General features: G+C 47.4%; 3 protein-coding genes across 5 annotated transcripts in view; 1 reads left to right on the top strand and 2 right to left on the bottom strand.

Annotated features, from left to right (window-relative positions):
- hycc1 (hyccin PI4KA lipid kinase complex subunit 1) overlaps nt 1–11,193 on the bottom strand; it is a 30,327-nt gene extending 19,134 nt beyond the window's left edge. For 2 of the 3 annotated variants that reach the window (XM_084455105.1, XM_084455103.1), the window contains exon 1: nt 11,058–11,193. The gene's annotated coding sequence lies outside the window, so the exon portion shown is untranslated. Of the gene's footprint in view, nt 1–3,225; nt 3,270–11,057 lie in introns of those variants that run through there. The other variant, XM_084455104.1, reaches the window with a different exon arrangement.
- Nucleotides 11,194–12,040: 847 nt separating this feature from the next.
- On the bottom strand, nt 12,041–14,221 carry LOC311323271 (uncharacterized protein). Its single transcript, XM_084455470.1, has 4 exons — nt 14,091–14,221; nt 13,650–13,728; nt 13,218–13,439; nt 12,041–12,993 (listed from the first exon to the last, which is right to left on the bottom strand). Exons 1-4 carry the CDS (start codon nt 14,169–14,171, stop codon nt 12,599–12,601), a joined length of 777 nt encoding a protein of 258 aa, XP_084311596.1. The 5' UTR covers nt 14,172–14,221; the 3' UTR covers nt 12,041–12,598.
- Nucleotides 14,222–14,716: 495 nt separating this feature from the next.
- klhl7 (kelch-like family member 7) overlaps nt 14,717–22,452 on the top strand; it is a 13,672-nt gene continuing 5,936 nt past the window's right edge. The window contains exons 1-5 of the mRNA XM_084454780.1: nt 14,717–14,905; nt 15,223–15,325; nt 15,452–15,545; nt 16,166–16,290; nt 18,722–18,897. Coding sequence (XP_084310906.1) covers nt 14,768–14,905; nt 15,223–15,325; nt 15,452–15,545; nt 16,166–16,290; nt 18,722–18,897 — 636 coding nt within the window. The 5' untranslated portion in view covers nt 14,717–14,767. The remainder of the gene's footprint in view (nt 14,906–15,222; nt 15,326–15,451; nt 15,546–16,165; nt 16,291–18,721; nt 18,898–22,452) is intronic.

Consider the following 22,452-nt stretch of genomic DNA (forward strand, 5'->3'; position numbering starts at 1 on the left):
CCTACACTAATATTGTTACGCAAGAATGAGAGAGAGAGAGAGAGAGAGCGAGAGAGAGCTAGAGAGAGAGCTAGAGAGAGAGAGAGAGAGAGAGGTGGAGGAGGAGGACATGTGGGTCTAAATCTGGGCACAGCCCATCTCTCTGAATGGGGTTTATCGATTAACGTCCCAACTCTCTCAGAGAACCAGGGGGATAATAAAATTCCAATCCCAATGTGAACTACAGATTAGCCCAGACCAGTGGGCACAACCTCTCTGTGACCCTCGCTAGACCCCTCCCCTTTCTCTCCCTCCCCATCTAGTGCGCCTGAAAGGATCGGTGATTAACTCTGACCAAGACCACCTCTCTCTCTCCCTCTCTCCCTCTCATCTCCTTTTTCTGCTCTCTCCCTCTTCCCCCCCCCCCCCCCCTCCAATGGGATTATGTTCATGAGTGCAGAGACCACCACGAGTAGACCATGACCACACACACACATGCCATCTTTGGTGATAGAAAAGGAAGAGGGATAAGGACACTAGATTTCATGTTTAGCCCTATTCCTGGCTTCCCTGGCATGTATCTGACTAGTACAGGTTAAAATATTTCTGTTTTGTGCAGTACAGAGTTCTGTGTCAATAACGTCGGCGGGCGCACCCTGGCTCGTTGCTAGTTATGGGCACACTCGAAAAACTCTAAAAAGTATGATATACGTGGATTTCAAGTTCAGGAATTACATGGTTTATGCTTGTTCTGAAGTCGTCCTGTAAACAACATAGGTCCTTTCGCCTCAGCATTTCGAAACAATAGTAACTTGTAAACACTAAACAGTACTAATTTCACCGAACATACAACAGCCCTCCTTTCACACTGTAAATCTCAGCGAAATCCGGATTCGGATGAATTTAGTGGAGGTTTACAGCATGAAGGGATGGCTGTTGTATGTTCGGTGAAATTAGTAGTTTACAAGTTACTGTTGTTTCGAAATGCAGAGGCGAAATGCCCTATGGCGTTTACAGGACAACTTTTTCGAATGTGCCCATAACTAGCAACGAGCCTGGGTGCGCGCGCCAACGTTATTGATACAGAACTCTGTACTGCACAAAACAGAAATATTTTAACCTGTACTAGTCAGATACATGCCAGGGAAGCCAGGAATAGGGCTAAACATGAAATTCAGTGTCCTTATCCTTTAACATGACTTAACCACACAAACACACACACACACACACACACACTGTGCCAAAAGTGTGGGAACCCCTGGTGTAGATTATAGGACTTCCTCTGGTGTTGTTGACACATAGAACAGCCTGCTGCAGGTCACAGATCAGTGCATGAGAGAACGCTACATGCCACATGAGCCAACTGTGTCTCGCTCACACACACACACACACACACACACGCACGCACGCACGCACGCACGCACGCACGCACGCACGCACGCACGCAGCATCCATGCAGCATCATTCTATCATCTGTTTCACCTGCCCCCTCCTCCCTAAAAGCAGCCCTTGGTTCATTCTCCTTGCTAGCAGGTGTATTTATAGACCATACCACGGCAGGAATGTAGGGAGTGTGACTCATCTAACTGGCAACCAACAGGGAACTCAAATTGTCCATTTGGAAAAAAATTAACCAAGTCTTTTTGCCTTACTCTTTCATGCCCTTTCCAATTCTCTCACACCGCCCCCACCCCCAGAAAAAGGAAGCTCAATATGTGTGTGGCATACATGAGTTTAGCACCCGGTGTGTGTGTGTGTGTGTGTATGTGTGTGTGGGGGGGGGGGGAGTGAGAGTGACAGCCTGTGGGTGTGTGATTGCAGGGTAGCTTTAGCAAGGAGACAGTGATTACAGGATGAGCCAACCAAGTTATAGAAAGACAAATTCCTGAATAGTCTGCACGAACGCGCACGCACACACACACACACACACACACACGTACAAACACACACACACACACACACACACACACACACACACACACACACGTACACACACACACACGTACAAACACACACACACACACACAAAGTCATATCCAAAGGAAATATGGTGCACGATAGCTGGATAGACAGCTAAATGGACGGGTAGAGCAGATGGAATGATAGACTGATAGAGGGACGAATGCATATTATATTAGTGGATGAGAGAGTCAGCTAACAGGAGACAGCTACACCTACAGCCACATGGACTGAGTGACAGACGGATGGGTTGGAGGGAGGGAGGGAGGGAGGGAGGGAGGGAGGGAGGGAGGGAGGGAGGGAGGGAGGGAGGGAGGGAGGGAGGGAGGGAGGGAGGGAGGGAGGGATGGATGGATGGATGAAGGGATGATGGAGGGATGGATAGAGGGATGGAGGGATGAAGGGATGATGGAGGGATGGATAGAGGGATGGAGGGATGGATGGACACACACCTCTCTAATGAACAATCTAACAACACCGGTTAGGCTGCCCAATCCAACATACACAGTGTGTGTGTGTGTGTGTGTGTGTGTGTGTGTGTGTGTGTGTGTGTGTGTGTGTGTGTGTGCGTGCGTGCGTGCGTGCCTGCGCGCAGTGACGTGTGCGTGTGTCTGTTCACAAAACCTGTTTAGGTGGATCTGCCAAGTTGCCGACCGGTTCCCAATGAAGTCGCACGCACGCACGCACGCACGCACGCACACACACACTACAGAATGGCTATCACAAAGCACTATTACAATAGCCTATTCAGAGAGGTAGCAACGGTACTAAACCTAGCCCTACCGTCCTCAGTTAGACCTACAGTAGCCCTACCGTACTAAACCTAGCCCTACCGTACTCGACCAGACCTGGTGGTACAAATTCTTTGCTGTACAAACCGGGTGCCAGTTCTATAGACCTACAAAAGGCAGAGCTTTCTGCTTCTCACTCCCCCCCCCCCACCTCTTTCTCTCTCCCCCTCCCCTTCCCCTCTCCCCTACCTCTCTCTCCCTCCCCTCCCCTCACTCTCCCCCCCGTCTCTCTCTCTCTCACTCATGCAAACAACATGCACACGTTCCATTTGAGCCTGTCAGAGGACAGCCAATAACACAAGCTCACTCCACCAAGGGCACACCCACGCAGAGAGAAGTAAGACAGACTCAGGCTGAGTCATAAGTCAGGCTACGTTAAACACACCGAACACCAAACTCCCCTCTTCAGACATGCAGCAATGTTACCATAAGACACAGTGACTAACCGTCAGGCCTGCTGGCCCACCTTGTCCTAGTATGGTAGTGAGCTACTTACACTTTCGGTGAGAGCCAGGTTCAACGTTTAGCCCAGAGAAGTCTTCAGGGAAGGAGAGCAGAAGTACACACTGCAGACTAATTTCCTGCTACACACAAGCACAGACACACACTGCTCTGGGACGTTCTATCCCTCTTCCAGGAAGTGGACGGGCCAATCAGAACGCTCTGTTTTTGGAGGGCCAGACCAATAATTATAAGGAGGGGGCTAGATGGAAGAGGGCGGAGAGAGAGAGAAAGAATGAGAAAGAGAGCGCAGCCACTTTTTCCTATGGTGGTGTAAGCCACCACACACACGCATGCACGCACACACACACACACACACACACACACACGGCTCTAATAGTAGTACTTATTATAATGGAAGAAACAGAGAGAGAGAGACATGTGGCTTTAAGGACAGGCCCAGCCAAAAGACAGTGCTCAAACTCCAACTCTGTATTCAATTAGCCTACACAAAAAAGAGGGGTATTCCTGAATTCCTTCACTTCTTTGATAAAAGAAGGATCCCTGATGGCAGGTGTGTGTGAGGGAGGGGGAGTGGGGGTCAGAGGAAGTGAGTCTGTCCTGGTCTTCTGCATGCCCACAGGCATTACAGTTTACATTACATTACAGTCATTTAGCTGATGCTTTTATTTGCTGTGCGCATGCGTGCTGGAGCAAGTGGGGAAGCTATATTTCATTTCTATTTCATTTAATTTCACTGTTCTTTTCGCTCTCTGACCACCAAATAGCTTGCTTATTAGTTTCACTTGAGAATCTCAGTTCAGGTTCTTGTCAAACAGTAAGCACTATTCCTAACAAGAAATCAAAAGCAAGTTGGAGAGTTCTTATTTTATTTTTTAATACCAGTATTACAATGGCCTATAATGGTAAATACAGTAGGCTATATAGCCTACTGTATAGGGCTGTAACGATTATGAATTTTGCTTAACGATTAATTGTCAGAAAAATAATTGCAATTATTACAATAATTGTCAGAGTTGTTGACCGGGGGGGGGCTCGCATCACACCACTAGGGCCCCTTGCCGATCTGGCACCCTAGGCGGCAGCCTACTTCGCCTATGCCACGGGCCGGCCCTGGCACTGATGCTCATGTCAGCTTGATTTGAGTGAGAGTGTGTGTGTTTGAGAGAGAGAGAGAGAGAGAGAGAGAGAGAGAGAGAGAGAGAGAGAAAGAGAAAGACAGACGGACACAGAGGGAGTAAGTGAGTGAGTGAGTGAGTGAGTGAGTGAGGGTGGGTTCCGGGTTCTGACTCATTTTTAGCCTAATAACACAAGTACTCAGCCTATGAAGTAAACCTGTGGTTTAAAACGACGCCTCTTTAATATCATGAACGTTAACATTTACATAGAACATATATCCTCCTCAATAAAAAAAAGCACTGAAAAATAAAATTAAGAAAATTTGGAGTATACAAATAGCACATGAAGTGGACAATGCATCAGTGCTTCTTTACTTCTTTAATACAGTGTCTCTTGTCATTATTTGCTATGAACGTATAGGACAAGTGCCAACAAGTTGAAGAATTCCATTGAACTAGGGTTGCTACCATATTAACTCTGCAACATATTTTTATTTTATTTTAAAATAATTTTTTTTTTTTTTTTTTTTTATTAAAACATTTTTTTCATATCCGCGGTTACAAAAAACAATCGCGGTCAGCAAAAATAATCGTGGTTTGACGATTATGTAATAATCGTTACAGCCCTTCGTCCAGTGACATGTAATTAATTACATTTTAAGCTCTAGGACTTTACCAGCCTTACAAGATAAGTTAGGCCCTCTCTATAGGCCTACTCTTCAGTTAATTGTTTTTTTTTTTTAGGCAGAGGCAGGGATTGTGGTAGGAGAGGACAGGACTGTGGCACAGGCACAGAGTTGAGGCACAGGTGAGAGAGAGGTTGTTGAGAGGAGTGCAAGAGAGGAGAGAGAAGGAAGGGGACAGGAGAGAGGAACAAGGGAGGAAGAAGGGCGGTCTCCGATCCCCGCTTTGGGTTTCAAATCGGACTCTTTTTTTCACACACCACCACACCAAGAGATCAGTTCCACAGGAAACACTGGTTAACACACACACACCTACACACAGACATACACCAGCCCACTTCCGGCTTTAGGCCGGAACACACACCAGTATTTGCCATGTCTCTCCTATGATGCTTTTTTAGCCTCTCTTACTCTGAAATGTAATTTAATGTAATGTATTGCTTTATAAATGTTCTTAGCCGGTAGACAAACATTCTCCTGGAGCTTATTCGATCGCCTTGTTGAGAGGGGTCAGGGAAGAATTTTTACAGCTCACTTATCTGGCCCCCGGGTGATTACTGTTTTTTTGCTTCCCTCTGGAATATGAAGAGAGTGGGTCGTATGCCCACCTCCCTTGTTCTCTGTAAAGCGCATTGTGTTGCCTCTGGGTATGAAATGCGCTATACAAATAAAGCTTTGATTGATTGATTGATTGAGTGTTGTCTGTTGTGGGGCGGGCGTGTCACGGATACATGGTGTCAACAGTGTCGTCATAGTACAGTAAGGTGTTTATCTTAGTCGCACAGAAACGGACGTTTGAGATCATCTAACTTCCGTAGTTTGACGTTTTTCCGACGCAAACAAGCTATGAGGGTGGGACATAATGTTTAGAGGAATTTGATTGGAACATTGACAAGTGGACGGGTTTTAAGAACTTTAGACAGATTCGATAGAAGGATAGGTCAAGGTCAAGGTCAACTTTATTTATAAAGCACGTTTAAAATCAACCGAAGTTGCACCAAAGTGCTGTACAATATATAAAATAAACTAAAACAAAAAACAGAATAAAGTGCACATAATCACAGAACAATAAAAGGACAGGACACAAAACAGGACAGGGGATGTAGGCTATCAGGCCTCAAAAGCCAGTGAAAACAAGTGCGTTTTAAGCTGAGACTTAAAGAGCCCTAGGTTCTGTGCGTGTCTAATGTGTGGAGGGAGGCTGTTCCAGAGCTTTGGGCCAGCCACCGCAAAAGCTCGGTCACCCTTGGTCTTAAGTCTCGATCTAGGGACTATTAAAAGAGTCTCGGAGGAGGACCTCAGGGTTCTAGATGTCGCACGAACTTGAATCAGTTCAGCCAGATAGTGGGGGGATAGCGTTGATTGACAGGATGTTGTGAGATTATTGGCCTAAAATCTAAGGTACCTGTTGTCGTCATTGCACGTGACCTACCGTTTTCCAGGAAGTAAGAAATTATATACTTTGATATGAGATTACAACAAAAGTAGAATTTTTTATTTTTTTTGGCATACATCGTTGAATAGGTGAACACTATGACCAATTATGTGAACCAAAATGGGAGAGGATGCTTTTTTCATTTCTGTGTGACTTTAAAGTGCATTTCTCTACACTGAGCTGAAATGAAACCAGTGCACATAACTACAAAAAATATAAACATATTACTAGAGAAAATAACATTTAAACAGCTGAAAAGAAATTGCAAAAGCATTGCTTAAAATGCATAGGGAATGGGGGGAAATTGGAACTAACAGTCAACACAGATTCAAGATGTTAACCTAAAATGTAGGCTATGCCCTACATTTGTAGTTACTAACATCAGAATACATGGACTCTAAGCTGTGGTTACATTACTTATGTAGCTACCTACGACAGAAAATATTTTCATTTCATCATCTCTCACTCCCAGTCAGAAAATGTCCGCTAGCCACAATGCTAATTTCCGCTATGTTAAACTCCATTGACTTATGCTAGAAATGATAGCGATTTAAAAGTCCAGTATTTTCTGGCTTTTGGTGTCTTTCAGGAGGGGTGGGGGGTCACGTTGGGGGGGGCGGGCCACCCCTCCAAAGCATTGGTAGGGGAAACTCTGGCGGCTATCATCCCTAGCCTACGTCAGTTGCATCAGACACTCAAGCTCCCAAATGCCCTGGCTAGTTAGCTACAGCTGCTTACCTCTTTAGCTGCTGTATCCTCTGTATTCTCCACCTCCACTGTCACAACTGACTCAACGTCAGACTGTGTCGCTAGCCCGATGTGACCCCAGAGATACGCCGTCGCTCCTCTAATCTGGCCGCCAATCTTGTCTAACAATCTTGTTACTAGGCTACCTAGTTTGCGGAAGTTTACACACGTATGTGCTGCGACTAAATAGTTCTATGCTAAATATTTTAAAAATAATTTCCAGATGAACTAAAATCTTACTTTATGGCGAATTATATGTCAGAACGCCAACTAACACCTCGGTGAGCTTCTTGTCTTTGAAATTGAGAGTTTAACATGTTTTTGAATGTTACACGTTTTTGAATGTTTAACATGATTTTTCAAGGTGCCCACCCACATCCATTGTATGACCAAAACGGTGGTAGAGCAATTATCAGACTCTCTCAAAAGTGCTAGTTTTGTCTATTTTGATCTGAACCATTGTATATGATCATAAGTAATCTTAAAACAGGGCTAAACATGCATTTTCCCTTTACTACTCCTTTAAACATGTGCTGCTGCAGCATTCACCGATAGGTGGCAGCACTGTGACGTATCGCACAGAGCGCGCTATTTCCGGTAGAGCATAGAAGAAGAAGAAGCAGAAAACCCCTAAACGAGTGAAAAATAGGCTATAACAGTGGTTATTTCACCTATAAACGACCCGACAAGGCCCCGACCTGACAAAAGACATCTACAGGATTGCATGGTGAGCGTCAGATTTGAAATTCGCCGCCCGGAATAGTCTGGCTACCCTTTTCTATATCCTTATATACGTGACCCCAGATTAGAGGAGCGGCAGCGTATCTCTGGAGTCACATCGGGGCAACGCTAGTGCTAGCAGCAGTGCTAGTGCTTGCAGCCGGTAGCATTTCTGCAGGACCCCCTGCCCCCACAGTCGTTCCAGAGAACATATCTGTAATTTTGACACATTTCGAGGCATCCTCTGCCAACTTTTTCAATTTCTTTTCCCGGATTTTCTGGGAACCCCATTTGCGCTTTCTATCCATTTTGCCTCGTCACGACTCACGATTTTGACATTGGGATGTCGTGGACCATCAGGCCAAGGGGAGGACCGGAGGTAGCCTGGTACGACCATCCCGTTCTCACAAGCTCACATTCTGTTTCACTAACGCAGAACGGTCTGGCCTTCGCCTCCTCGAAAGCGATTATCCCAAAATCCAGACCATACCGGGCCAATCAGGGACTGCGTTTTAACTGTTGTTCCGTACCACAGTGGAAAGCAGCCCCTGATTGGTTTGTGTCCCTGCCGCTCGCTATACAAACATGGTGGCTCCCGAAGCAACAAGTGGTAACGTTAACGTTAGAAGAATAAACACAGCTATAAGTGCAGTTATTGCAGAAATAGACTTAATCACAACACTTAAACAAGAACAAGAGTATGCACTAGCGGAGTTCTCGGTGGAAAATACATTTTTGCTGTTCTTCTGACTGGATTTGGAAAAAGTTTGCTGAACGCTGATTGGCTGAAGGTGTTTGTCTGTCAAGGCAAGTACCCCCGGCCACATAATCGTTCTCTATGGGGCGAAGGCCAGACCGATATTGCGGAGCGAAGCAGTGAGCTCGCTAGATCGGGATGGTCATACCAGGCTAGGCCGGAGGGGTCAGGGCTGAGCTTACCAGAGGGAGGGGGGTTGGTCTTAAGCATGTGATTGGGCCAGCCCAGTGTCAGTATAGAAAATGAACCAATGGGCCGCTGTCCATTTTTGGGGGGCCGTTTTTTCTTCTTTTTTTTTTTTTCATAGCCTACCGGCCCGAACTAGACCGGTAGAATATAATGTCAGTCCAGCCCTGCCTTCCACTCTCTCCCTCTCTCTCTCTCCCTTCCACTCTCTCTCTCTCCCTTCCACTCTCTCCCTTCCACTCTCTCTCTCTCTTCCGCTCTCTCTCTCCCTTATGCTCTCTCTCCCTTCCACTCTCTCTCTCTCCCACTCTCTCTCTCTCCCTTCCACTCTCTCCCTTATCTCTCTCTCTCTCCCTTCCACTCTCTCTCTCTTCCACTCTCTCTCCCTTCCACTCTCTCTCTTCAGCTAGTGCGCCTAAAAGGATCGGTGATTAACTCCGCACAAGACCACCTTTCTCTCACTCCCTGTCATCTCCTTTTTCTGCTCTCTCTCTCTCTCTCTCTCACACACTCTCTCTCGCTCTCTTTCTCTCTCTTTCCAAAATCACCAAGCTCACCACCAGCCATCACAGGGAGTCACACAGCTGTCCAAATCCCTCACATTTGGATCTGTCCTAATTTTAGTACCACATCAGACGAGCAGCCAGAGCTCCCAAAGGGAGTTCTCAAAGCTAGGCCTACTTTAATTGCTCCAAGAGGACCAAGTGACGCATGTTGGACTGAAACAGTGGCAGTCAAGTTGTCCTTACACGGCTCTATACTGTACGTCTGACAACCAACAAGCGTGTTACAGTGGGAAAGACAAAGGGCAGATGTGAACAGAAACGGTCGATCGGGACAGTCGATCGGGACATCCCTGTCCTCCCCCTCCCTCTTCTGAGAGGGATCCCTGTTGACAGCAGGATCCGTCCGTCCTCCATGCTGGCGGCCCCCACAGGCCTTCCTGTCACACGGCATTAGGAGAACCAGGAGAGCATGAAGGAGAATGCCTTCACCGCACCTCTCATCAACACGCTTCACACACACACACACACACACATCATCGAGTATGACACATTTACTGCTAAAGGGCAAAGTCTCTCTCTCACACACACACACACACACACACACACACATCATCGAGTATGACACATTTACTGCTAAAGGGCAAAGTCTCTCTCTCACACACACACACACACGCACACACAGAAAAATGTCGGAGGGGCAACATGCAGTCCCAGACATTGGAGAGAGAGCAGAATGCCTCCGTAACAAACAATTGAGCCCCTGTTATTGTAGCGAGCCTGGCCCGGTGCAGCTCTGGCTTCGGAGAGCTACAGTATAAGACATAATATGTATAATATGTAATCTAATCACATCACGACTTTGAACAACCATGTGTTGCGACACCAGGAATTTATACGCCCGTTTTGAAACGCTTTGGTGCTGAAGTCTCAACATTAACCTGGCTTCGCGGTTACAGCATATTTGCACACACGCACACGCGCGCACACACACACAGTCTCTCTTTGGGGAAGCAGGGTTTAACTGGGTGTTTAAACAGGAAAGCTACCTCACATGACAGCAATTGCAAAAATCCTGACAATGCACGACCCAACCTCTTACGAATGAATGGAGAAGTAACTATGAGGCCTCGCTCTGCCTCAGAGTGGAGGTCTACAATACAGGCAATTTAGAGGCACATTAATATCAATTCAAACATTCCTGACAGCGTACACACACACAGCTGTCATAGGACAGGGTCAAAACAAGCATCATTCAAATTGTAAGTGTCTATTATAGCCCAAGAGCAACCAGGTGTGTGTTCCACCTTTTATTAGTAGCCAGCTAGCTGGGAGGTCGGGTAGCTTGTGCAGCCGTTTCCCTAACCAGTGCAGTTTGTTAACGTTAGCTACAGTATATAGCACGAACCTGGTTCTAGTTAGCTAGCAGCTACCGTGCTAGCTAACGTTAGCACTAGGTAGCACAACCGCCTAAAAATGATCAACTGGCTGGCTTTCCGAAATGCATTGCATATCTACTAGCTGCCTGGTCGCTTCTGGAAGCCTGTTCTCGACTCAAACTACCCGCAAGCTCTTAGCTGGTCTGGCAGCTACATTTGCTAACCAGCGCCTGATAATCCTCAGCCACTGGTTTGAAGCTGTCAAAATGTGCTGCAAACTCTGCGCTTTCTTGACATGGAAGATATAACGACAGTAAGAAAGTTTTGGTTTTACTTACTAGCATGCTACCTTGCGATTTCTCGATCTCGGCGTCCGCTATCGTTTCGACCGGACAGGTTAAATAGCTATCAATTACTCCATAGGTCTTCTATATAATTCAACATCAAACTCCTCCATCTTCATTTACTTTCTCCACTCAGACTACCTTGAACTCGGGGTCTTCTTCAGAGTGGCAGGCGCATGAGCCAATGGTCGAGTAGCACAGAAGATTCAGCGGCACTCGCCCACTAATGGCGTCCAATGAGATCGGCCTTTTGGGCGGGTCTTAATAATTTCCACGATTGTGATAGGTTGTCACTGTCATCGCTATTTGACAGCTGACGGAAAGACTAGAAACCGTGTGATCTGTCATCTACCGGCAAACTTCTCAAATGCCATTCTTAGAAGAATATAATGAGTAAATGAGATTCCAAAATGAATATGTTAAGTATTATCAAAGACGGGATTTATATGTGATTGATATTAATGTATAGGCCTATGTATGAAATTGAGCCAGCAGAATTGATACATCGACCTATTTAAATTGCCTACATCGGGAATAACCTTTATTACACAGAAGGGGTTCAACTCATGCTGAGTAAACCACCATGCTTCATGCGCCATGGTTGCCCTCGGCAGTCAGGGGGCTGCTACCCTAATTGCATTTGAAGGTTAGCAAAACATGACAATCTTAATTGCAGCTAGCTTATAATAAATGATGCATGTCTGTTCACCTGTCTCACAACCCTGAATTCCGTGATAATTTACAATGCTCAACAATTAAAATAAAATAAAAACAATACAGATGTACAAATGTTTTTTGTCCAACAGTAAGATGTAGTGTTATCCCTCAGGATTCAGTGACACCTGTGTTATTCTGTAGCAACATTCAGCCTCTCAAAATGTTCCACAGTTCCTGCTGATGTTGGAGTCAGTTTATTTTTGCTTTATGATGACATGTTCTCTTGGCAGAATAAAAGTCCTTAGTCCAGTCATCAATCAGAATGGAATAGGCCTCCGGAAATATATAAAAGATCAATGGCAAAGGTCCTTCACTTCTCCCTCTGTCTCTCTCTCTCTCTGCACTAAACTATAGAGGTCGGAATGTACTGTGTGGCACAATATGTGGATTTCATAATGATAGGTAAGCAAACAATGAGATTACAGTTATACAAAATAATCCTAATACAGATGCTGATTACTTATATTATGTCCTTATTAGAACATTTAGCATGCAAAGTGGGGTACTTTGCCTAGTATAATTACTACCAAAAAGCAATGTTAGGACAGATTCATGTTTCCCAATAATCCATATAAAGTCAAAAATAGCATCAAGAATCAGGTATGATTTAAAATGACTGCAAATAGCCTACTAATAAGGTGCGTGCGAGCGTGTGTGTGTGTGTCGGTGTGTGTGGGTGCGTGCGTGCGCGTACGTTCGTGGTGTGTGGTGTGTGTGTGTGTGTGTGTGTATGTGTGTGTATGAGAGTGTGTGTGTGTGTGTGTGTGTGTGTGTGTGTGTGTGTGTGTGTGTGTGCGTGCGTGTGTGTGTGCCTGATCCTAGGGGCTGACTCCTGCTATCTCAGCGACCTCAGAGAGAACCTCTCCAGCCTGTCGTCTGTATCCTAGCGACAGCTCCTTGGCCCTCCTCAGTTCCTGCATGGTCTCCTTCAGGTTCTCTTCCAGCCTGCACTGCTCCTGATAGGTGGGAGCCGCCTGCCTCACCTGCTCCGCCATTCGCTCCTCGCTGCTCAGCAGCCAGCCAATCAGCTCCTGGAGCTTAGTACCTGCCGCTACTGTTGCCTTGGCGCCTTGGGACACGCCCCTCAGCTCCTCCTGAGCCAACTGCAGTTGAGGGGGCAGCGACGCCTCGACCGCAGTCTCTGAACCCAGAGCAACCGCGGAGAGACAGAAGTCATATCCCTTCATCTGAAGGGTAACAGCGTATCTGCCCTCTAGGAAAGAGAGGAAAAGAGAAACAGAGAGAGAAAGCAACAAAGAGAAGGGGTGGAGAGAGAGAAAGCAACCATGAGGCAAATGGAGAGAGAGCAATACGAGACAGAGAGCGCCCCCTCCACTTAGCTCAACATGAGTAGGCCGCGTGAAAGAAGTGGTTGACATCTGATATGTGTGTGTGTGTGTGTGTGTGTGTCTGCATGCGTGTGTTCTGTAGCTGTACCGTTCGCATCTCTGATCCTCTTCACACATTCCGTCAGGGACAGCGAGTCGTCATGGTTACAGCCGTAGGCCCGCCGCAGCGTGGCGATGCGTCGCGTCATGGCCTCGAAGCGCTCCTGCTGCTCGTTGAAGGTCTCCGCAGCGTCGCAGAACCTCCGGTCCAGCTCCGGCACGCCGGTCCTCCGCGCCAGCAGCTGACCGCTGCGACCCTGGGCCAGTGAGTCTGCACAACAAACGACTATCAGCAACTCCTGCACACAAACACGCTGTGTGTATACACACGCTGACATACACACACAAGGGAAAACAACCTGCCACTCTTAACCAAGGCCATGTTTATGGGCATCCATGTAGCGTGTCGCTAGGGGTTTAAGGGGTTTAGAGGGCACCCGGCCAAGTATGGCATGTGGTTTGGGTCAAATGTCAAACAGACCATTGTGTGCTGGCCTGGTCTGTCTCGCTGATTTTACTTTCTCTGGCTCTTGAGTCCTGGGCTGAAGGAGAGGCTGCCGCTGTAACACACACACACGTATACAGTTTACATTTGACCTATGCCTGACAGATACATTCAACATACAGCGTAGGCTAATAGGCATACGCAAACACTACAAAAACAGACAATTAATATAGATTGTTCACTGCAGTTAAACCCGTTGAGAAATGACGATGTAGTTATTAGCCTACGTTTGCACATTACATTGGTGATTAGCAAAATCCGACTGTGAATCACTGCATCTGACTGTTAGGCGCTGCCGGACTGTCTTATAACACTTCCCTCTAGACACTTGTAGCAAACATGTCGTGCTGTTTTTGCATTAACATTTGACTGATCGTGTGATGTTTTTGTGTGCTTGTGTGTTTTCTCATACTGTACCTCACTGTCCTCAGTCTCAGAAGAAGAGGGACACGAACAGCAGCAGAATAATACAGACATGGTGTTGTTCGTAGCTTCCATCACGCAGGTCTATGCATTATCTGTCATGCATTCCTCTTGGTGACGTCAACATCATGAGACCATGCATGAGAAAAGTTTCCCAATATCCGTACAGTGCACCTGTACTGTCCTGATAGGGACTATATGTAGTGTGGAAAGCAGACTATTGGTGTCGCTAGCGTTCCAAAAGTAGAACGATAAAGTTTTATTCCCATAAAATAAAATAAAATAAAAGGCTAATTATCTGTAAGCAGTGTGGTTTTAAGCGATTCCCCAGTCCAAAACGAATGCATTTTAATACCTGACTGTAGAGATACATTCTACAATCCACCTACTTTATTAATAAAAAATAAAACTATAAACTATAAAGACGGCAGGTGGAAAACGTTTCCTGGAGTGGGAAAACTGTTGTTGTGTGAAACTCTCCAGGAGAGGGCGATATTGCACCGCACCCGCCGAGAATCCAGCAGCAGAAAAACCCAGAAGAAAACGGAAAGACAGCAAATCCTTTATAGCTAGCTAACCTTTAGCAAGCCACTTGCAGGCTAACAAAGCAGCTACGTCAGCTTGTGCTAAAGCAAAACAAACACCGGCTGGTCAACGTGAACCTCGTCGGTATGAGCAGCATGGCTTCCCCGGCCAGCGGAGACAAAACCCCGGGGTCCAAGAAGAAGAGCGACAGGAAGCTGGCTTCCAAGGAAGAGTACAGACAGCTGTCCAGCATCATGGGAGTCATGAACAACCTCAGGACACAGGTGAGACAGAAAGAGTGTGTGTAGGTGTGGGTGTACGTGTGTGAGAGTTACACGTGTTGGCCAAAATAAACTGCGCGTGTATGTGTGTGTGTGAGTGAGAGAGACACTGGCCAAAATGAACCGTGTGTGTGTGTGTGTGTGTGTGTGTGTGTGTGTGTGTGTGTGTGTGTGTGTGTGTGTGTGTGTGTGTGTGTGTGTGTGTGTGTGTGTGTGTGTGTGTGTGTGTGTGTGTGTGTGTGTGTGTGTGTGTGTGTGTGTGAGAGAGAGAGAGAGAGAGTGTGACACTGGCCAAAATAAACTGTGCGTGTCCTCTATAGGGGACCTTGTGTGACGTGACCCTGGTGGTTCAGGGGAAACACTTCCCCGCTCACAGAGTGGTGCTCGCTGCTGCCAGCCCCTTCTTCAGCCTCATGTTTACCAGTGAGTACACACACACACACACACACACACACACACACACACACACACACACACACATACACTCTCTCAACCGGAGATTCCCTCTCATCAGCACCTGTTTCCCTGTCCTTCTCTCTCTGTCTCTAGCCAGTATGCTGGAGTCTACTTCCCCCGAGGTGGAGTTGAGGAGTGCTGAATCGGAGATCATCGAGTTGCTGGTAGAGTTTGTCTACACTGCCAGGTAGGAGACCAACACAGACCACACTAATAACTGGACACTAATAGGAATGTCGGTATAGTGTATAGGCTTTTTAGTTGGCGGCACACAACTCGGCAGGTAGAGCAGCCGGCTGGGGATGGGAAGGTCCCCGGTTTGATTCCAGCTGCCGGCAGGGTGCCGACGTGTCCTTGAGCAAGACACCGAACCCAAAAATCGCTCACGTGCGGCACGGTGGTGCAGTACCTAGTACTGTTGCCTCACAACAAGAAGGTTTCTGTGTACCGTTTGCATGTCCTCCTAAAAGAAACCAATATGTAAGACATGCATTAGAACAGATTGCTAACGCTGTCCATCCCTGATGAAGACGGACAGGAGTACTTGGATTGGCCTCCAGGCGTGACTCATGCACGCGCCCTTGTCTGCTTCTTCTTCTTCTTTAACCTTACCAGGAGATATGCTAAACCCTTCTTATCATCAAAACAAGCCCCAAAGACTCTAGAATAGGCCTGTTTTGCCCAAGAGTAAATAATATGCCTTAGTGTGTGTGTGTGTGTGTGTGTGTGTGTGTGTGTGTGTGTGTGTGTGTGTGTGTGTGTGTGTGTGTGTGTGTGTGTGTGTGTGTGTGTGTGTGTGTGTGTCAGGATCTCGGTGAACAGCAGCAACGTTCAGTCCCTGTTGGACGCAGCCAACCAGTACCAGATCGAGCCGGTCAAGAAGATGTGTGTGGAGTTCCTTAAGGGACAGATCGACGCCACAAACTGCCTGGGTAAGAGCCCAGTTTACCATAACGGCGGTGTGTGTATGTAAGTAAGTAAGTAAAATTGTATTTACATAGCAGTGGGAACATTAAAAACAACATAGTCCAATCAGATACATACAAGTGCACTGAATACAATCAAGAAAAAGAGTCCATGTAAACATAGTGACATAAAAGAGGACAGTGTCAGGGGAAAACAGGCAAGCCGAAAGGAGAGAGTGTGGCAGATAGAGACGGCCTAGCACTCAAAGGCTTGTCTGTATAAGTGAGTCTTTAGCTGCCCTTTAAAACTGTCCACAGAAACAGCAGCTCTCAGATCCTGTGGGAGCGCGTTCCACAGTCTAGGAGCCACAGCCCCAAAAGTCCGATCCCCCTTTGTCTTTAGCCGCGTCCGAGGCACTGTCAGGAGACCCTGGTGAGATGATCTCAAGGTCTGGCTGGAGGTGTGGTGGTGGATGAGGTCACAGATGTAACTGGGGGCTAGTCCGTGGACGGTGGATGGTTTGAAGGTGAAGAGCAACACCTTGAACTATATTCTAAAAGAGACAGGTAGCCAGTGCAGGGCGGCGAGTATGGGTATATGTGACAAGACTTTTTTGACCTGGTAAGTAATCTGGCAGCTGCATTTTGGACAAGTTGAAGACGGTCAATGGATGACTGATTGAGACATGTGAATAATGAATTACAGTAGTCAAGCCTGGATGATATAAATGCATGGACAGACATTTCTAGCTCTGAATGGGACACAATGGAATGGAGTTTAGCAATGTTTCTCAGATGGTAAAAACAGTTGCAACAGAGACTTGACATGTTTGTCCAGGTGCATAGACTGGTCGAAGTGCACACCAAGGTTCCTGATATTAGGGTGGACGTTGTTTTTGAGGTGCCCCAGATGTTATTGCACCCTAGCTGTGACACTGTCGGAGGCAATGACTAGGACCTCGGTCTTTGCAGTATTTAACTGGAGGAGGTTGTTTGCCATCCAGCCCTCAATGGCCGTCAGACACTCAAGGAGAGTGCTGAGACTCTGCATGTTCTCTTGTTTGAACGCAATGTGTGTGTGAATGGGTGAATGAGAGGCCATTGTAAAACGCTTTGGATAAAATGGCTATATAAGTGCAGTCCATTTATCATTCCATTAGTTAACTTCAGCTCTATTAACACTACCAATGGTCGAGGTGAAACTTGATCTATGAATCTAATTTCTCTTCAAGGGCAGTGGGAGGCAGAGAGAGTCACAAACCAATAGGACAACACAGCCTAGAAGTTTGAACTCTGGCCTTTAGGGGCATGTATTGCCTCGTGGTTAGTGTCCTGAGATTGGGAGGTTGGAGGTTCGATCCCCGGCCGAGTCATACTATAAAACAGGGGTGTCAAACTCTGGCCCGCGGGCCAAATTTGGCCCGCAGTGTAATTATATTTGGCCCGCGAGGCAATACCAAATGCCTACTAGAGCTGGCCCGCCAGTATTATACAGCGCATTCACCGCTAATACTACAGATCCCTTAATGCTCTGCTGTTGTTTTGGCGCGTCAATCAAGACAGGACCCAGAAACGCCCTCTCTTCTGTGACAGTAGTCATAGCAATCTCATACTACAACTGTAACCGTGTTACCCCTTCTTAAAAATGGCGAAAAGAAAGGCAGAAAACAGAAGCTTTACGTTATGTAACGTCTCACTGTGATAGAGACACCTGTGTTGACCTAGCCGGCCGCTGTTTACTCTGTTCCTGTTCATTCAATCCTGTCTGCCTTCTTGCCGGCCTGCCTGGCTGTCTGTCTGCATGCCGGCTGTCTGTCTGTCTGCCTGGCTGTCTGTCTGCATGCCGGCTGTCTGTCTGTCTGCCTGGCTGTAGGACAGTCAGGGTTTTACAAGCTTCTCTACTGAGCAGATGGAGCACCAACACTTGTGTCTGAGGGCGTATTCACATATGTTAGTGCACACCATTGATGCGCACCAAAAGCGAAAGTGATAAGTGCATATTCAATGTTAAAGCAAAACTTGTTTGGGTCCATATTAAAATTTTCATTTGTTCAACGTTGGCCCGCGACTTTGTTCAAGTTTTAAATTTTGGCCCACTGTGTATTTGAGTTTGACACCCCTGCTATAAAACATACTATAAAATGGTACCCAATGCCTCCCTGCTTGGCACTCGGCATCAAGGGTTGGGTTGGGGGTAGGTCCCTGAGACATACTAGTGTCATTTCCAGGGGGGGCACTTGTACATAAAGCTGCCTCTCGCTAAGGAATCAGGAGAAAGGATCCTGCTCTATGGGCCACTAGGCTCCAGAACTATTGGTTCTCAAGGCTACTTACTTACTACTACTTACCTACTTTACCGACGTGTGTGTGTGTGTGTGTGTGTGTGTGTGTGTGTGTGTGTGTGTGTGTGTGTGTGTGTGTGTGTGCGTGTGTGCGTGTGCGTGTCCGTGTTCTGTAGGCATCTCCAGCCTGGCGGAGCGCCTGGACTGCCCCGAGCTGAAGGCGGCAGCCGACGCCTTCATCCACCTGCACTTCACTGAGGTGTACAAGCTGGACGAGTTCCTCCAGCTGGACGTGGGACAGCTCACACACCTCCTGCACCAGGACACCCTCACTATCCGCGCAGAGGACCAGGTACGCTACTCACGCCACCCGCGGTTACAGGCTCCAACACTCCACGCCACCCGCGGTTAAGGGCTCGAACACACGCTCGTGAGGCGGACGCGCTAACAGTTGCTCCATTGTAGGGACTCCCCTATTGGAGGGACTGATAGCGCTCCTTTGAGGAGTGAGTTTAAAGGAGTAGTAAAGGGAAAATGCATGTTTAGCCCTGTTTTAACGTTACTTATGATCATATACAATGGTTCAGATCAAAATGTTGACAAAACTAGCACTTTTGAGAAAGTCTGATAATTGCTCTACCACCATTTTGGTCATACAATGGATGTGGGTGGGCACCTTGAAAAATCATTCAAAAAACATGTTAAACTCTCAATTTCAAAGACAAGAAACTCCCCATTCCCCAATGGGCTCTCCCACAGGACGAGATCTCCCACTATCTTTATTCTCTGAGGAGCGAGTCTTCCCTCGCGGTGACTGATGAGGAGCTTGATTTGTCTCGGACGGACCAGTTCTTTCATTTCAACCTCAGGAAAGAACCTCTTCAGCTGCTGCGGCTTGACAACTCGGTGCACCCTGGCTATCTCATCCAAACCGTAGCATACCAGCTGGCGAGTTCCCTCGGTTCCTCTTGGGGTCTTGACTCCACTTTCAGTAGATATCTTTTTGTATCGACTGTCACGGTCATTCCTCCAACCCCCTGCACGACCAAGGTGATTTTCTCACTCTGCAATCCAAGCCTGTCAGCAGCCTCGTGGGTGATGTAGTTTGTATCTGACGCGACGTCTATCAGCGCTCCAACCTTCTGCCCAGCGTTGGCAGGGACTTCCATCAACATCATGACTGGATACTCTTTTACTCCACTCTCCTCTAAGAGTTCTCCTCTGCCTTTCACAACGCAACTTGTGACTGCAGCTTTGTTAGTGAAGACTCTCCTTATCATCTCTGCTGCCTCCGGGGTGAGTTTGGATAGGGCATCCTCCTGCTCCTCTGTCAACTTTCCCACTTTTCTACTGCCGTTCTCTCTAGTTTTGTCACCTTCTGTCTTGGTCTCACTCTTGGGGCAGAAAAGGATTCTGATCCAATGACACCCCCTTCTGGCAGCCTTTCTTATTGCAGAGAAAATTGTCATTACAATTTCCGCCTGCACCATGAGATTCTAGACCAGGGGTGTCAAACTCAAATACACAGTGGGCCAAAATTTAAAACTTGAACAAAGTCGCGGGCCAACGTTGAACAAATGAAAATTTTAATATGGACCCAAACAAGTTTTGCTTTAACATTGAATATGCACTTATCACTTTCGCTTTTGGTGCGCATCAATGGTGTGCACTAACATATGTGAATACGCCCTCAGACACAAGTGTTGGTGCTCCATCTGCTCAGTAGAGAAGCTTGTAAAACCCTGACTGTCCTACAGCCAGGCAGACAGACAGACAGCCGGCATGCAGACAGACAGACAGCCAGGCAGACAGACAGACAGCCGGCATGCAGACAGACAGCCAGGCAGGCCGGCAAGAAGGCAGACAGGATTGAATGAACAGGAACAGAGCAAACAGCGGCCGGCTAGGTCAACACAGGTGTCTCTATCACAGTGAGACGTTACATAACGTAAAGCTTCTGTTTTCTGCCTTTCTTTTCGCCATTTTTAAGAAGGGGTAACACGGTTACAGTTGTAGTATGAGATTGCTATGACTACTGTCACAGAAGAGAGGGCGTTTCTGGGTCCTGTCTTGATTGACGCGCCAAAACAACAGCAGAGCATTAAGGGATCTGTAGTATTAGCGGTGAATGCGCTGTATAATACTGGCGGGCCAGCTCTAGTAGGCATTTGGTATTGCCTCGCGGGCCAAATATAATTACACTGCGGGCCAAATTTGGCCCGCGGGCCAGAGTTTGACACCCCTGTTCTAGACACTGAAGACAGGCACCTGACCTCTTCACAGCAGTTTTCTTTTCAGCTAAGTCAAGCACTCTAAACTTCTTACATGAAAACAGTCTCTTTCTATGCTTTTCATCACCACACACAACACACTCACCCTCTGCGCTCTTTCCTGGTGGCTCTCGTGGAGGCAACTTTCTTTTCAAACTTCCTCCCGCCTGACCTCTCAGATGTGTCTGTAGTTGTCAGCTGTTCCAGTCTTTCAAGGATTTTCTCCTGCTTCCTCAGAAACGCCAGGAGAGAGTTGAAGTGGTTGTCTGGTGTAATGCTGTGTTCAGACCGGGCGCAGCGGGCCGCCCAGTTTTCCTGAATCTCGCCGCTGGATCCAGCGACACAACTGAAGGGGTCGCCGCGCGGCGAATCCTGGCTGCAGCGCGGGGGTTCGCGTGATTCGCGCCGCCGGGTTCGCCTGATTCGCGCCGCCCGTGCCGCCCGCCACCCAGTTCGCGCAAATTGTATTGACTTTCTATGTAAACTCGCCGCGCGGCCGGAAAAGTCATGCATTAAGATGAGCCAGTCTCGCTTAACAGTGATTGGCAGCTTGCTCTCTATGGATTTGATCACTAGCCGGTTGTTTATAGCGTCACTATCCTCGAGGTCTGTTAGATCAGCCAGGGCCTTCTCCACCGCTTGGATGAGGTCTTTGGTCTTCCTTGGCTGGTCCCCTTTCACAGCTGGAATCTTTCCCAACTCTCTCCCAACTCGATGATTTGAACTGCTATTGTGGACTTGTCCCCAAAGCGGTTTACCAGCACTCTAAATATATCATCGGCTGTATTGTAGCTGGTTAGCCTAAGGTCCTTGGCGATCTTCTCATCTACGCTGTCCAGAAGCTGGAATTTCCTTACTTCTTGTTTCTGGAGGCTCTCCCAGTCTTTTTTCCAGCAGTGAACCTCCCTTATACTGCCACCAAATTTAGGTAGGCTCGTTGGCTTGAGCTTTATCTTTGGACTGGCTCTTTATGCCACGCTTCCTGTGCTTGCGCCTGCTGCGCCAGCAGAGCGTGCGTCCTGCACAGCTTTATCGCGCTCAACCTCCGCCTCTTTTAAAGCATGGATGAAATCCGCTTTTCTTAGCTCAAGCCTGCTTTTCATGGACATCAACGCACTCACTCGTTCCGCAAGGCTGTCTCGTTCGGGGGGCCCATTTTTCCAAGGCAGACAGCGCTTCCTTTACCCTTTTAATGTACTCCTCTGCGAGGTCGAGTTTCATTGTGAAGGCTTCCAGGTAAAATACCTTCCACCGGGACATCCCCTGCAGACTCTCTCTGCCTCCTCGATTGCGGTGATGAGCTCGCGTTCGCCATACTTGGACCACAGTTCTTTTTGAATGGCCTGATTTATTTCATTCACTTTCTGGTCACACTCATTGATAGTTATCTCCAAGCTTGCTATGTCCTGCTCAGTGAGCTCCGCCTGCTCCCCGTGTGTGAGAAGCGCGTCTTCCAGAGCGTTGTTTGCATCCTCTACCTTTCTCGCTTCATGGGAGATGTCACTATGCGCTTTCAATAGTTCATCTCTGAGCAGTCCAGGAGCCCTTTTCAGTATGTTTTTTTCCCACTCGCTTGAGGGCAGTCTTGGCAGCAGACCTCTCCTTTCTAAGCTGGTCTATTTTCTTTTTCTCTGACG

Source organism: Borostomias antarcticus (assembly GCF_949987555.1).
Source record: "Borostomias antarcticus genome assembly, chromosome: 21".
Classification (NCBI taxonomy): Eukaryota; Metazoa; Chordata; class Actinopteri; order Stomiiformes; family Stomiidae; genus Borostomias; species Borostomias antarcticus.

What these genes read in the sequence shown, in the direction of transcription:
- LOC311323271 (XM_084455470.1), bottom strand. Translation starts at nt 14,171, where the DNA reads ATGGAAGCTACGAACAACACCATGTCTGTATTATTCTGCTGCTGTTCG. An exon ending in CTGAGACTGAGGACAGTGAG is followed by an intron (nt 13,729 to 14,090) that starts GTACAGTATGAG and finishes TGTGTGTTACAG; the next exon opens with CGGCAGCCTCTCCTTCAGCC. An exon ending in GACCAGGCCAGCACACAATG is followed by an intron (nt 13,440 to 13,649) that starts GTCTGTTTGACA and finishes TTTGTTGTGCAG; the next exon opens with ACTCACTGGCCCAGGGTCGC.